We start from the raw sequence: 16,323 nt of genomic DNA on the forward strand, positions 1-16,323 counted from the left end.
GCTTCATGAATAAAAACTGTTACAAAAAGAACATTTCAAACAATGTACAAGTTTTTTTTTTTCTTGCCTCTATATTCAATAAAATACAAATACATTTTTTGCTCTAAAATATGTTTACATACAATCAAAGTAGAACATGCAAATTACACTTTAAAAAAGGCTTTTAAAAACCACTTATGAATACAAACTAAAAATTAGCCAGCACGACTTATAGAACAATCTTGTGCCCCATTCGTTTGATTTTTTTTTTAATTTTTTTTGAAATACAGTATATACATATTTAACACTTCATGTGCATTTATTATTTAAGAAATAGCTTAAAAAAATAAAGAAAAAGAAAAGTAAAACAAACCAACATGGGATTGAACTGCTTCCCCATGTTGTCCAATTGGCAGCTCTTTTCACGTTTTTACATTATTTATTTATTTTTTTCTATGTAGTGTTTTATACAACCTAGGTAGGCATCTTAAGCAGATCTCCAATATGTGTCCTTTGTTGAAATGTGCTTCTAATTGTCTCAGAACTTCGATACCCCAGTTTTTGGATGATATGGAAGGAAAAGTCATTGATGTTTGTTTTCTCAGTTCAGAAAACCATTGTTTTTTTTCCTGACTTTTTTTTTTCCTTTTCTTTTTTTCCTTCAGGATACTATTTAAATGCACTTAAGTGCAGTCCTGAATCAGGGCCTGTGAAATTAAGAGTTGGGGAAATCCGTGTTTATGGAACTGTGATTACTGCTTATTCGTCATATTGCTGTAGTGCTTAGAAACTCCAGTGACGAACCAGCACCTCATCAGACCAGACTGCCCCAAAAATTTGCAAACTCAAACATAATATCCTACATGGATGATCTAAAGCACTGCTGTCAAGTGGAGAGGTATGGGCTATGCTGTAGGATACTCTAGTAGCTGACTACTACATTTTTTTTCTTTTGTTTTGCATTTTCTCTTTTTTAAAACATTTTTTTTTTTTCACAGTTACCCAAAAACATGCAAGGTGCTTCATAGAAAATTTAATAATGAAGGGCTCAAGAAACTGGCAGTACAAAGCTCTTGGAGACAGAAGCAATCATTTACTTGTTTTTCCTCTCTCCCTGCACATTTATATCCCCATTTTTTTTACTTCGGGATGAGGAATATAGGACCCATGGAGAAGATGCATACCTATGGCCTCATTTCATATGGCTGATAGCCATGTGATTTTGTTTTGCATTTTTATTGAAGCATGCTAAGACGTGTTAATCTGTGACACGATGGACGTGTTTGAAAGGTATTTTTGGTCTTAATAAGCAAAAGGGCTTTCACCCCAGTTTTATACAGTTCTTGGAAATGTGTGGAGAGAATTTAGAGAGTTTCTCAGTAAATCTTCCTAGTGGTAGAGAAAGAAAAAAAAATCAGAAAGCTCATTACTAGAATATCGTTGGGTAATAAACTGCAGGAGTGGGATTTTAGCCTTAAGCCCTAAAACTAAATCCTTTATGATCTGCATGTAGTACATCGCCTTATAATATTATTCTGTCAGCAACTTGCTTATCATATTTATAGACTATGCAACATGCAGAACACAAATTCTGAGTGCCATCTAACAGTATTTTCAGCCTGCTTTCATACAAATTAACAAGCTAATCTTCCTGCCAGCCAGGACTAACTACATCAGGCTGGTGTTTGGACAAACAGCCCTGGCAGTACCGCAGTGCCGTGCTCTCCCAGCACCTTCTCACTGAGAAAAACAAACCTTGGGCACCCAGGGTAGACTTAGTGCTACCCTTAGTTTCTTAGGACCAAAAGTGCCTTTTTATTTTTTTCGCCATATGCAAAATGCTCTGTAAAGAGCATAAGGGGTTGTGCTTTCCAAGTGGAGGCTGACCTTAAGCACTTTGCCTCTAGCAGCATCTTGGATAGTACATTTTGGAAGGATAAGAGCATTTTCATAGAATTGGAGAGTCATTTAGGTGCCCTTACTGGCACTCTGTAAGGTCTGATGCATCTTGAAACCCCAACAGGCGTTCAGTGACAGAATCTGGTTCTTTCAGACCTTTGCTCCGCTTGCTATGTGTTGTCCTTCAAGGCTAAGAGATATATAAAGATATCACTGAAGATGAAAGTAAGGATAGATGGCTTAGTTTCAGCTTATAGGCTACCTGGAATAACAAAACTTTTTTTTTTTTTTTTTTTTTTTTTCCTTACATTTTAAGAGACACTGTCCACTACTTGCAGGCCCAAGGGAAGATGGAAAACCAAAGGTTTCTGAATCAACTAAACCTCAGTCCAATGTGTTTTAAGAAAGAAGGGAGGAGCTGGAGGAGGCATAAGCATTTTTTTCCTGCAGGCTGTGTCAATAACACCGCACTGATTCAAGAGAACTTAAAAGCAAAGTTGGTTGTAACAGAAGTAGCAACCAGTCAGTTTATTTCTAAGCTGCATTAATTGGAAAACAAAAAGCACAAATGAGTATGATGAATGATGCAAAACAGATCGGAAACAAATTTCTGCGATCCATCTTATCAGTTGTAAGGAGATAGGATCTCAACATTTGTTCCGGCCTTAAAAACAAAAACATAAACAAAAATACAAAAAACATCCCCAAAAAAACACAAAAAAACCTCTCCCAGCCCCCGAGCCCCCATTCATCCCCAAATGCATTCAGTTTTAATAAGCTAAGGTGCTATCACAGAAGAAAAATCAGTCTCTAAGAATAATGAGCTGTATGTTTACAGTGTCCCTTTAACACCATAGTCTTGATACGATTTTTGTAAATAAATAACAGAATAAAAATGTATTTTTTTGTGGGGACTTTTTTGTTATCTTTCTTTTTTCTTTTTTTTTTTTTAATTTTATTTTCTTTTTTATTTATTTTTTGTCGTGCTATTTGAAGTTTCCTTGGCAATATGCCAGCTGAAAGATTTCTCAAAAAAGGGAATAACAGTTGGCTTGTGAATCATTAAATAATTCCACTCCCCACTCCCTAACTGGAATTTTCCCTCCCTCCCCTCCCATTTTTAATATCCATCTTGCCATACCAGGTGTTGAGTGTACTAAAGGACTTTAAAAAAAAATAAAATAAAGTTGAACCGATTTCAAATTTCAACAACTGACTTTTTTTTTTTTTTTTAAAAAAAAGCATTTTTACTGCAATGGAACAGCTTCATGTTCAGTCTTCTTTTTTTGAGTAAAACATTTTGATTGGGCTGTGGAAATGGAGCTCAGGTGTTTTACCCAAGTTAGATCAATGGTTAACGTACAACTCGAATGAGAAATGTACAATTTGAACTGACCATTTAAAGAGACGATTTGTCACACACAGTTTGCATCCATGCAGACTGAGAGCTTTATAATTACATTATGTACAAAAAAAAAAAAAAAAATCTTTTTAGTTTATTAAGGCAACCACAACTTGGAGAACATGTCCAAAGTGGCATTAATACAATTGCAGTGGTGATACCCTTTGAACATTTTATTTTTATTTTCAGATAAGAACACTTATTCCTTTTCTTTTTTAAGAAATAATTGCCAAGAAAGAACCTATTTTCCATAGGGTTTTGTTCTCTTTTTTTTTTTCTTTTTTTTTCTTTTTTTTTTTTTTTTTTAAAGAATCTACTTTATCTATTTTCTTTAAAAGAACATATCAAGGCATTGCTACCCAATGCAAATAATTCGGATTCTGGGTTTCCCATAATTTCATTGGGAATTGCAAGTGGTAAGAACTGGTAGGGTTGGGCCCTGTCTTTTTACTCTATTTTTTCTTTCCTACTTTTTTATTTTCTCTTTTCAATCCTTTTTTTTTTTTTTCTTTTCTTTTTTTTTTTTTTGGTGATTTTGTCCATGTTTACTATAACTCTATTCCCCAGAAGTGTCTTGCTTTTCTCTACTTACATGTAACGAGCATCAAAACAACTTGGTTGATGGATAACCCCCTTTTCACATGCCATTGGAAATGCCAAGTTGCTTCATAGAAACATGCTATCATAACTGAATATCCACGTACACCTTATTTGAAATGCTGTGATATTCCATCATTCGTTGGGATAGCACTCAGAATGAGAGTGTGCGCGTGTAAGGCTCTACTTTTCTATTGCCTATATTGCAGCTAGTTGTAACTAGGCAAGTAAATGACAGAGAAAAAAAAATACAGTTCTAGCAGGAGTCAGGCATTTGGGGTTATGCTGCCCCAAAACCTGATAGGTGTATAAAACTGAAAAAAAAAAAGAAAAATTCAAACAGATTATAACCAAGATCACAGTTGAGAAAATTACTTTTTTTTTTTGTTCTTTTCTTTTCTTTCCTTTTCTTTTTTCTTTTTTTTTCTTATTCCTTTTTTTTTTTTTTTTTTTTTTTTTTTTTTTTTTTTTTACAGTGATTTCTACTATGGTATGGTTACTCTTAGTTTCACCTGGCCTACCATACAGAATTAGAGTCGAGCATGCAGCCCTAGTGACAATGTTCAGCTCTCTGCAAGGACAGCCTCCCACCTCTGGGTATGGTGTGAGCACAGCAATGCTGAGATGCTGATTAGTTTTGGAAACTCTGTAAAGTAGACAGTATCCCCAATTTTGACATCCCCCACCCCCTTCGCCCCTACCTTTCCAGCCCCTCACCCTTTCCCCCTCTTTCCTGAGGGGCTGAGGCCGAAGCGATGAAGAAGAAGATGCGAACCCCTGCTGGCACAGATCTCCATGGTGGATTTCAGCCACCTGAGGGACAAGTCCGGTGCTGCCGCAGGGGCAAAGCAGACCGTGTGCCTCTAGTTCATCAGTCCCGGCGCGCCCTGATGCCGGTACCCGCCATCCAACGGGTTGCGCTGGCCTTACGGGAGGCCTTCGCTTTCACTTCCTCTGCCTTTCCGGTGCCGCTTCACTTTCATGTCCTCCTCTTCCTCCTGCGGGGACTTGCTTTTCCTTTTCCCAACCCGGGGTGTCCGGGGTGGGGGGAGAGCGGGTGGCGGGGGGGGAGGAGGGAGAGGAGGTGGCAGCGGTGGCGTCTCTCGAGCCATGTGTATGACAGCCTCAATGGTGGCCATGATTGTGTCTTGGGTGGTTGCTTGCTCCAATATCAATGGATTCAGTGTCGGTCTCTGACCTCTTTTGCTGGGAAGGTCAATGCATTTTTCCAGAACGGGCATTTGGTCTCTGGAGTCTTCGTCAAAGGAGAGGGGTTGCTTCCGTGGACGCCCTCTCCGCTTCTTGACGAAGTTATTGCCTGTCTTTGATTGTCTCTGCAGCCGCTTGGCTTTCAGGATCTTGTTCACATGATCCAGATTCTTCTTTGTGGACAGGATCTTGGTGTAGTTGCACATCTTGCGCACCTCACACTGGATTGCTTCGATTTCACGGCGCTTGAACCTTTTTTTCAGAGGTGGGCTGGCTGTTGGGAGACAGGGAAAGAAACAGGGCAGGGTCAAACAACAGTGAATGGAAACCCTCCTTTGTCTGCTTTTAGTATCACAAAGACTAGGGGTTTTCAAGCCTAATAGGCTGAGTATGACTACTGGAGAAGCAGTGGCTGTGAGAAAGGACTTTGCATAGACAAGCAATTTAAAAAAAAATAAAAGTTAAAAAAAAAAAAAAAAGTAATTTATTACAGTGCCAGAAGAATTGGTGTTACCTCCTCTTTTACTGTTCTAGATGAAAACACAATTTTGCTAAGTTGTCGTCAGTGATCTCTCTCCAGTTCTCTTCTCTTGCAAAGCAGTAAAACTTTCCTACAGCAATGTTTTACTGTGGGTTTGCTTTAGTCTCATTCCTAAGCCTCTAGTGGGAGGGAAGAAAGGGCTGCTTAGCAGAGATGTAACATTGTTCCACTGTAACTATTAAACTTTGTGTACCCCAAACATATACTCCTGATGGCTTCACCCTGGCCTTTAATGCTTGCTGTGGATGTCAGATAGTATGAAGTGTTTGCTACTGAAAATAGTGGGCACTGAAAAGTTCTGCGACACTTCACCTGTGGTAAATTCGTTAATCCCACTTGGATTTCTTTACTATCATCTCTGCAGAAACTAGCTGAAACTATCAGTTGTATAATTGACTTTAATGGCCCTCGAAATAAGCTTACTCCTGCCTGGTTCAGATCACTTACTTTAGATCTGAATGAAATCCAAAGCAGTTAAGTCTCTTGCCAAGGTCACGTGAGTCATTGTCAGAACTGGAAAGAGAACCCAGCATTTCTTGGCTCCTGGGCCTTTGCTTAGGACACGAGACCTTGATTGTTTTTCTTAAAATTGTTTCATTGTCCTTTAACAAATATGGCATTTGTTCAGAGTTCAAGATTTGCATGTGGATTATAAGTAACTACCCTTTTGTGAGTGAAACTGTATGTATTAATTCTGTTATTGTAATAACTGGTGCACTCTTTCACTCCTAACATATCCGTTCTGCGCTGCTGGAAAAGAAATGATAGAGTTCATGATTTCTTTTCAGTAAAACATCCCACTAAATTAACCTCAGCCCATATCTACTTGCAAACTTAATTTACACCTGACTGTCAAGCAGTCATTTGGGTTTGAAATCTTTGAAGTTTCCAGAGTGGCCAAGATTTTGAGAAAGGTTCATTTGGGGGTTATCACTCCTTTCATGGCTAACAGGGCAATCTTCTAGCAGTAGTTTAAAATAAAGTTGCTGTTGTAGCATTTTCTGTAGATAACCAGGAGCCATCAAGTGGCAGAGTCTTCCCTTGCTCATTATGACAGATTCAGCATACAAACATCACTTACTGTCCTCCCCTCTTGGACAACATAAATTATTGGCTCTTATACCACCATGTTGCTTGGATTCAGCAAAGGGATTGCATAAACAAATCCAAGTTACAATGCAAGAAGTAGGAGTGAGTCATAAACAAAACAGAGACATATGCTGTCTTATAAATAAAGACCTAGATGGCCAACTTCCCAAAGTCTGGTTTTCATTAATTACAAAACAAAATACATTTTCCATATGTAACCCACTCCCCACACCAAAAAGAAAAATAAAACCCACTTACAGTTTGTGATTCACAGAGGACAAAAGAAAAGAGAAATGCACTCATTTTGGTAGCAAAGAAAAAGAGAAAGGAAAGGAAATGTCCAAACTACTAGGGAAAAATCTAATTAGTTGCACAAAATTCCTCTCAAGTAGGTCACCCCTAAAAAGGGTGGATATAATAGTTCTAATTGCAAGTGGCCATGAGAGCCTTCTCTGTCATATGATCAAACAAATTAGATCCCTGGTGCAAAAAGCCATTACTCTGTGGCTTCACTGATGACTGACATATAAAGTCCCAATATTTCCAGTCCTAACCATTCAACTCTTCTGGGTTCCTCCCAGATCCTGATAGTGGCTTCAGGTAAGAGGATTTAAGAAATCACACATTTTGCATAGCCTTTATATTTGCTGTCCACATTTTGTTTTTTATCACTACTGCCAGGGCCCATGTTCAAGACTTTTTGAAAACTATCATAGAATCATAGAATCATAGAATCATAGAATCATAGAATATCCTGAGTTGGAAGGGACCCTTAAGGATCATCAAGTCCAACTCTTGACACCGCACAGGTCTACCCAAGTTCAGACCATGTGAGTAAGTGCACAGTCCAATCTCTTCTTAAATTCAGTCAGGCTCGGTGCAGTGACCACTTCCCTGGGGAGCCTGTTCCAGTGTGCAACCACTCTCTCTGTGAAGAACCCCTTCCTGATGTCCAGCCTAAACTTCCCCTGCCTCAGCTTAACTCCATTCCCGCGGGTCCTGTCGCTGGTGTTAATGGAGAAAAGGTCTCCTGCCTCTCGACACCCCCTTACGAGGAAGTTGTAGACTGTGATGAGGTCTCCCCTCAGCCTCCTCTTCTCCAGGCTGAACAGGCCCAGTGCCCTCAGCCGTTCCTCGTACGTCTTCCCCTCCAGGCCTTTCACCATCTTCGTAGCCCTCCTCTGGACACTCTCCAACAGTTTCATGTCCTTTTTATACTGTGGTGCCCAGAACTGCACACAGTACTCGAGGTGAGGCCGCACCAGCGCAGAGTAGAGCGGGACAATCACCTCCCTCGACCTGCTAGCGATGCCGTGCTTGATGCACCCCAGGACACGGTTGGCCCTCCTGGCTGCCAGGGCACACTGCCGGCTCATATTCAACTTGCTGTCTACCACGACCCCCAGATCCCTCTCTTCTAGGCTGCTCTCCAGCGTCTCATCGCCCAGTCTGTACGTGCAGCCAGGGTTTCCCCGTCCCAGGTGCAGGACCCGGCACTTGCTCTTATTGAACTTCATGCGGTTGGCGATCGCCCAGCTCTCCAACCTATCCAGATCCCTCTGCAAGGCCTTTCCACCCTCATTCGAGTCCACAACTCCTCCAAGTTTGGTGTCATCAGCAAACTTGCTCAAAATGCCTTCTATTCCTACATCCAGATCGTTTATAAAAATATTGAAAAGTACCGGCCCTAAAATGGAGCCTTGAGGGACCCCACTGGTGACCGCCCGCCAGCCTGACGCAGCCCCATTCACCATAACCCTTTGGGCCCTGCCCGTTAGCCAATTGCTCACCCATCGTATGATGTTTTTATTTAGCTGTATGCTGGACATTTTGTCCAGTAGGATCCTATGGGAAACCGTGTCAAAAGCCTTGCTGAAGTCCAAAAAAATCACATCAGCTGGTTTCCCTTGGTCTACCATATGGGTGATCTTATCATAAAAGGAAATCAGGTTAGTTAGGCAGGACCTACCCTTCACAAACCCATGCTGGCTGGGACCAATGACTGCTTTGTCCCCCAGGTGCGCCTCAATACGTTCGAGAACCATCTTCTCCATGATTTTTACCATGTTCAAGATGTTTTTGTTTGTTTGTTTGTTTTTCTCCCAGAAAGTAAAGTTGAATTTTTTTCAATTGGTGATGAAAATCTTGCAGATGGGAGTTTTAGTGAAAATATAGGAAAAATTTCAGGGTCCATGGTGAAATCTGGAGATTTGGCATTACTCTCATCTTTAATTGGAAAGACAGCAAGCCAAAGGGCAGAAAAATTATTTGAAAAGAAGAATCTGCAAAATTTTATGTTTCTACTGAGATCTATTAGTATCTGTTATTTTAGCATCTAGTATTAACACCCCGTTGCAGTCAATGGAGATCTGCTTCATACAGTCAGTAGAGAATTCTACTGACTAATTTAGAATCTTCTATTTCTAAAATGGGAGTTTAATGCCATTTGAGATGACCATGGGCATCCTTCTGATCCCCAGATACTGAATAAGTAGGGTGCAGATATTCTGTTGGTTGTGCCAGCCCTGATGGGTGTTGCAGTCACCTGAGACATCCAGGATACCCAGGCTCAATGGTATGTAGACATGGACTGAGTGGAACAAATGCAGGTATCTGCTTTCTGCCAAACTGCTGAGTTCTCTGAAATCAACTAACACACGCTTAGTGGTAGATAGCTACTCTTATGTGTAAATCTGTGAGCTGAACACCCAATGACTTCCTTCATGTTGTTGAGATAACTTTCTTGCTATCCTAAAACTTTGCAAGCTGACAGACGCTTTCCTTTTGGACTGAAATTCATTTTCTCAATTAAAAAAATATATAAAAAAAAAGTTGGTCTGTGCTGGCTTACTGTAGTAATTTTTCTTTCATAAATGCTTTGGGGTGTTTATGACTTTCCCAGGAAGCTTGTTAGAAGCTACTAATAATGCTTTTGCTTCTCTTCCTAGCAAGCCACGGAACTCGCACGCTTTAGAAAATATTTGAATTGTGTTATATAGTCTGCCGATAGTCAGAATACACGTCTTGAATAAGTAATATCCTTTCAAGTCAGACTTTTTATAGATTATATTAGGAAACACAATATTATTTTGACTGTTGAGAGTCAGGGACATCTGATTCTACATTTGGAGAAGGGAGGCTATGTGGAAAGGAGTCTGATGAGTCTGCAGGGGGAAGATTTGATGAGGTGTGCATATGACAAAATATCAGGGAGATCTGCCAAAATAAACCACTATTGAAGTGAGAGCCATTAGGTGTTATCGACTCATCTGGAAGCTCTTGGTGAGCAATCTTTGATATAAAATATTTTGCTATATTGCCATGTGATATACTGCTCTGCTGAGAACCAAAGCTAAGTACTAATCTTTTCAATTTTATCCAGACAGACCTCTGCCCAACCCTGGACCTAAGTTGGTCTGCATTGTTTTTAGGCTTTGTTGTTCTCCTGCACATAATTTACTGTTTGCACATGGAAGTTTTGCTCTGGGAGAAAGACTTTCCCCTATCTCTGTCTGGTGAAATTCATCTTAAATGGGATGAAGACGAGGTTGGGAGTAGTAACTGTCCGTAGTGTCTCTACATGACATAGGAAGATGGGAATATGCCTCTGAAGAGATGATACAACATGATGGCAACCTTCAGGTGATGTAGTACAAGGAAGAGAACTTTGCTGTCTGGGCATACTTATCTCCCTTCACCTCCCCAGGCTGCAGGGCCATGTGCTGCATCTGTGAAGCCCTGAAGCTATTTGGCACAGTCTAGCCCAAAGTGATCAGAAGCTAGAAATACTAGATACAAAAAGCTGACAGAAGAAGAACCCCCCCCCCCCTGAATTTTCTCTTACTCCATGGGGAGGACCCATTACAGAGGAAATCCTTCTTTCAGAGAGATTGATAGAGTGCGATAGGAGATAGAAGCAGTTTGGTCTCCCAAGACACAGAAAATTCAGATAAGCACCAGCATTTCTGGACTCCTGTCTGAAAATGGATGTCTGAGGCTTTCCATGTGCTACCAGAGACAGGCACACTGCAGTATCCGCTGCAAACACAGTGTCTCAAATGCAGGCTATGAAAACAAAGTGCAATGTTACACGCTGCTGCTGCACATTGCTGCTGCTTTCTGTCCAATCAAACTTTTGTACTTTTCCCCCATCTCTTCCCTACTCTCCAGAAACAACCTACCTACCTAGCTGCACCAAAAAAGCAAGCAGCAATGTTGGTATTAAAAACAAAACAACAACAAAAAACTTTGCACATTTTAAATAAGGCACACAGGTGCCCTGTATTTCTCCCCTCCCCATGGTAAGCAGATGCAGTGAGGCTGCATCTCATAGGCAGAGACAAATCAAAATGAGTGCTGGCCAAGCTGGGATGTCACAGAGGATTGATATAGCTGGGAATAACTTCTGAGGTAATAAGAGAAATCTCTACCAAAAATATATGTTTCCAAAGGTAGCTTAAAGGAAGCTGAACAACCCACCTCACCACAGTGGTGTTGAACAAGAATATAGCAGATGTCTTGGAAGTTCTCCATTGCTCCTCTGACTTTATTCTGCATGGCTTTGGTATGTCTGCAGCACTAAAGATCAATCTTACTGCCTGTCATTCTCCATCCCTTCAGAGTTGCCCGAGGCCACTTGCAAGAACATGGCACAGAGAAGACTGCTTGCTCAACAGCTGGGCTCAGTTTATTGACTTCATTCGAATGGAGGAATTTTCAAAGAGCTCTCCATTAATTACAGGAAACCCATAGCACTGTCCTGTTTTCCCATTAACACAGTTTCTTTCAGTTTTCACTAAATTATTTCAACATCTGGGCTACAGATAAACCAACAATTTAATTAGACTTCTGAAAATGGAAAGAATGAACTATGTAGTCAAACATACACTTTCATCTTGAAACTGATCATAAAATATTTGTGTGCTTTCATTCTCTATTGCATTAAAAATCTATCCTTAGTTTATATATAGGAAAGTATTAAAGGCTAAACAGAGACTCTTGATTTTTTTTTTTTAAATAAAAATTTATCTTTATAGAAGCCACTTTACAGCATGGTTCCCTGGTTTTCACTATTTATTGAGGAAACTAGAGGAAAATCAAAAAGAGCACGCTGAAACAGCACCTTCAATTGCATAATTAGATATGCTATCATTCCATAACTCAATGATACAAATACCTTTTTGTGAATGTGGAATCAGAGATTTGACAAGACTAAGAAACTCCTAATGCCTGCATGTAGGGTAACGTACCGTGGGCTTCCCATTCACTGGAAATTAAGACATAATGCAAGATTAACTTCTCTATCCATGCCCCCCAAAAGGCATGGTGATGACTGAATGAATTGGCACACTTTTTGACTGTATAAAGCTATCACCTTCCAATCTGATTCCAATTAGAAGCACCAAATATAAGTTGATTGAAAAACATGCTACTACTGCTTATTTATTCCCATATATTTTAAATCACTGTTCATTGCCCCAGACAATTTCACATTTGCAAGACAGACTATTATGCTAAAATCACTGAAGTATGCAGAAAGAAATCTCAGCTGCTCCTTAGCTATTCACTATGTATTCAGCATGTTTGTACTACAGGGATGGAACATTCAAATAAATGAACAACAGGGCTGAGAAAGCAACCCAAGAGCCTTGCTTCAGAGTTCCCTGCTAGACCATACGGACTGGTGCTACTTCTATCCTCTTTATTGCACAAGTGGTGGTATGTGAATAAAAGATTTGATATGCCAAGATATGATCATGATAAGAAAGTGTTAGAAAAAAATTACAGCCTGATTATCACATCAGATATGCATATTTACAACTACTACTCAAATCAAGAAGAACGGTACGAGCACATAGTGTTCAGTGCAGGAAGGAAGAAGGTGGAGAAGAAATTGAGGGGATGGAGAGAAACAACTTTACCTGCTTCAGATGTTGCTGATGATGAAGGTAGGAGAGATAATACTGGAGTCGGCATTGCAACACTGTCAACAGCTGCTGGTTTCCTTCTGGTCATCATGTTACAGGTAGAACTTTCCATTTTACTGTGAAGTGAAGTCTGGTCTGCTTTTAAGTGGGGTCCTACAATTCCTGGGGAAGGAAACAAAATTTGGATGAAATAATTAGACTGGGAAATATCTGGAGATGAACACTCTGTTGTCTTTGTAACCCCAATGTATTTTCATATTTCCCTGTATGTGCCTGGTTTCAAGACCTAATATGGTCTCAATACTAGCAAGGATCAAGATTTTTATTATTTTCTAATACCTCTGCTTCAGGAGGAGCTATCAGTGATCTCTATAAACACCAGGAAACCGGAATAATAATTCCACATTGTTACTCTTTCTTCTGTGAGAAAATACACACACTTATACATGTTTAAAGACAGACACACCTCATATCTCTGTTCAGTGAGATTGTCTATTTGTCATCCTCTGTGTAGTATATTTTCCACATAAACATATGTACTTCTCTTTTGCAATGACTTGACTCAATGTGTGTTTCATCTGAGTAAGAAGCGGGCATCAGTAACAGCTTCAGCATACATTCCCCGTCTAAAGAACATTACACTTTTACATAGTTTTGGGAAAGTCCTTACTAATAAAAATCTACCTTACAACTCATCAAAGAGGTGGGAGTTTTGTTTTTTTTTTTAAAAAAGAGCACTTTGTCATACGTTTTTCTACCAACAGATTCTGTGATGGCATCAGAGTTATCCACACAGGGATTACAAGATGGGATAAATGAATGGTACAAACATACTAAAGAGGTTAGATGTTCCAAGAAATAAAAGCTATGCAAGAAAGGCTGGTAGATTCCTCCCTTCTCCCTTTGCAATGCTTCTCAAGCTCTCTTACAATCTTGAACCTTTTTTTTTTTTTTTTTTTCTCTTTCTTTCAAATGTCTTTCTTTCAAATTTATACAGCTGGTTTTGTAATATTATATATATTGCATATTAGATATGCTCCTGACTAATACATGTACATCTGAATGTATATCCACCCATTTACATATAATATTTGTGTGAGTTTGTGTGTGTTTATACATACTGTATTTACATCTGTAAGTATATAAAAAAAAAAAAGAAAAAGAAAAAAGTATAAATATATCAAGTGGGAAGTCAGCTAAAATGTCTTAGTCAGTTTTTTACAGTAGAAGTGAGAGGTTTTGCTGATTTTAGAAAATTCCTAGCAGTTGCTGTTTTATAAAAATGCAGTAATTCTGCTCTCATGAGACTAGAGCAAAAGTCTGGTAGGATGAAGAGCTGGTGTTGTGCCTCTGCTAACTTATGAAAACCTTTCCCAATCTATGCAATGCTGGACTTCAACACATTCATGACGGACACTCATTTTTCAAAGGGGGTCAGATTTTTAATATCTCCAAGAATAGACTCCACAACCTCTCTGGGCAAAGATATAAGCAACATCAAGTTGGTCAGGCATGAGTTTTGCTCCATAAATCTCAACTGACTATTTCTGGTCACCTCTTTGTATCCTTCATATGGTTGGAAATGGTTTCCAGGGTTATTTGTTGCATCTGCTTCCCAGGGATCAATATGAGGCCAACCAGCCTGTAGCTCACTGGATCTTTTTTCTTGTACTTATTGGAGTGACACTTGATTTCTTCCAGTCCTCAGGATCCTCTCCTGATTACCACCATGTTTTAAAAACAATCGAGAGTACTCTCAGAATAACACTGACCAGATTCCTGAGCACCTTTGGGTATATCCTGTCAGGTCCCATGGACTTATGTATGTTCAGTTTTTTTAACTGTTCCCTAACCTGATCCTCCTCCACCAGAAGTAGGATTTCTTTCCTCACAAGTCTCAGGGGCCTGAGATTCCTTAAGTCTGCTCTTACCAAGGTGACCATGAAGACCAAGGCGAAGAACACATTGAGTACCTTGGTCTTTTTCATGTCCTTTGCCACCAGTGTTCCCATTTCATTCAGCTCTGTTCCCATATTTTCCCTAGTCTTCCCTAGTCTTTTTATTTTTTTTTCTCCTTTCTGTTGATGTACCTGCAGAAACATTTTGTGTTGTCCTTCTGCACTCACTAGATTAAACTCCACACAGGTTTTGGCTTTCATGAGCCCATCCCTGCATGCTCAGACATTTTCTCTATATTCCTCCAGATCACCTGTTCTTGTTTTATCTTTTCATTTTGCATCCTTTTCAATTCTGACATTAGTCAGTAGCTCCTTGCTCATTTGTGCAAGTCTCCTGACACCTTTGCTTGATTTGATGCTCATTGTTGTGGATAATTCTTGAGTTTGGAGGAGGTGATTCTTGAAAATCAACCAGCTCTCCTGGATCTCAAGGTTCTCCATGGCCATATTCCATGATATCATAAGATTTCTTCAAGTAGATTGTGGTCTTCCCTTTTGCCTTGTTCCTCCTATCACACTGAGGTGAACATAAGATTTCTCTCTATCTAAGGAAAGCCTCATCTCCTTTCTGATCAGGTGGTCTATAGCAAGCACCCACTGCAACCTTGCCCACATTTGTCTGGTCATGAATCCTGACCCTTAAGTGCTCGGTTGGTTCATCACACGTCCTTAGGCATTGCTCCATGCCTTGCTGCTGATTTCTTATATCACCCTGCAACCTTTCCTTGACAGCTTGGTCTACCACTTCCTTACCTGATTGTCGGTCACCATGTCTTTTCCTCATCATTACTAGTTTAAAGCACTCCTCACCAGCTTGGCCAGGCTGTTGGAAAATATCTTTTTAATCCATTTACTCAGGTGGACCTCTTGTCTCCCTAGTGGTTTTCTAACCTTGAAGAGGGGAACCTTGTTTCCGACACGAGCTACACAACGAGTTTCTGACATGAAGGATTTGTCAGGTCTTCTTCAAGCACTTCCATTTCACTTGTAGGATAGAGGAGAAAGCAGTCTGTACCCCCATGGCCTTGATCACAGCCCCCAAAGACACTTAGTCATGCCTGACATGCTCCTGTACTCTACAACTCTACTGCTGGTGCCCTGTGGAAGAGCAGCAGTATTATCAGTCCAAAGGCTGGACAAGCCTTGGATATCTCTCCACAGTGTCCCTGATCCAAGTTCCAGGCAAAGAGAAAACCTCTCTGGACAGCAGAACAGGTCAGAAGACTGGTGCCTTCATCCTCTGCAGCAGGTGACAACTGCTGCTCTCCTGAGTTGCACCTGGGTAGCATCTGGTAGAGCTCCTCACAGAGATCCAAGAAGTCACCTAATGGCCTTGGAAGAAGGTCTCAGAAGATCAAGAAGATATCAAAGCAGAGCCCAGAAACCTGCCCATCCAATGGGCTGTGTCTGTTGGCTGCCTCTGCTGGCTGCACCCAGCTTTGCCGGGCACCAGCTAACATTTCCCTCCGTTTGCATTTGGAGCTGCTATGAGTGTCCCTACCTTTGCCTTTACATGTGAAATGATAAATATCAGGAAACCTACAGATGGTCCCAGAAACTGGAAGAGATTTCCATCAGACTCGGACAGAGAAGCGGCGCACTGGTCAGGGGAGGCTGAAAGATCTTGAAAGAGATGAGGGGCTACAGAGTGGGCAAGTCTGGGAGAGTTGTCCAGATGAAAAAACTGTGGTCTTAATGCAGCAGAATGGGTCCAACAGCAGA

General features: G+C 40.4%; 1 protein-coding gene across 3 annotated transcripts in view; it reads right to left on the reverse strand.

Moving 5' to 3' along the window:
* Positions 1-1,879: 1,879 nt before the first annotated feature.
* Positions 1,880-16,323, reverse strand: part of SETBP1 (SET binding protein 1) — a 268,231-nt gene continuing 253,787 nt past the window's right edge. For all 3 annotated transcript variants that reach the window (XM_038169752.2, XM_038169753.2, XM_038169755.2), the window contains 2 exons: positions 12,638-12,805; positions 1,880-5,360 (listed from right to left, as the gene is read on the reverse strand). In XM_038169752.2, the coding sequence (XP_038025680.2) occupies positions 4,804-5,360; positions 12,638-12,805 (725 nt within the window). In that variant the 3' untranslated portion in view covers positions 1,880-4,803. The remainder of the gene's footprint in view (positions 5,361-12,637; positions 12,806-16,323) is intronic.

This window comes from Anas platyrhynchos, chromosome Z (assembly GCF_047663525.1).
Source record: "Anas platyrhynchos isolate ZD024472 breed Pekin duck chromosome Z, IASCAAS_PekinDuck_T2T, whole genome shotgun sequence".
NCBI classification, from domain to species: Eukaryota; Metazoa; Chordata; class Aves; order Anseriformes; family Anatidae; genus Anas; species Anas platyrhynchos.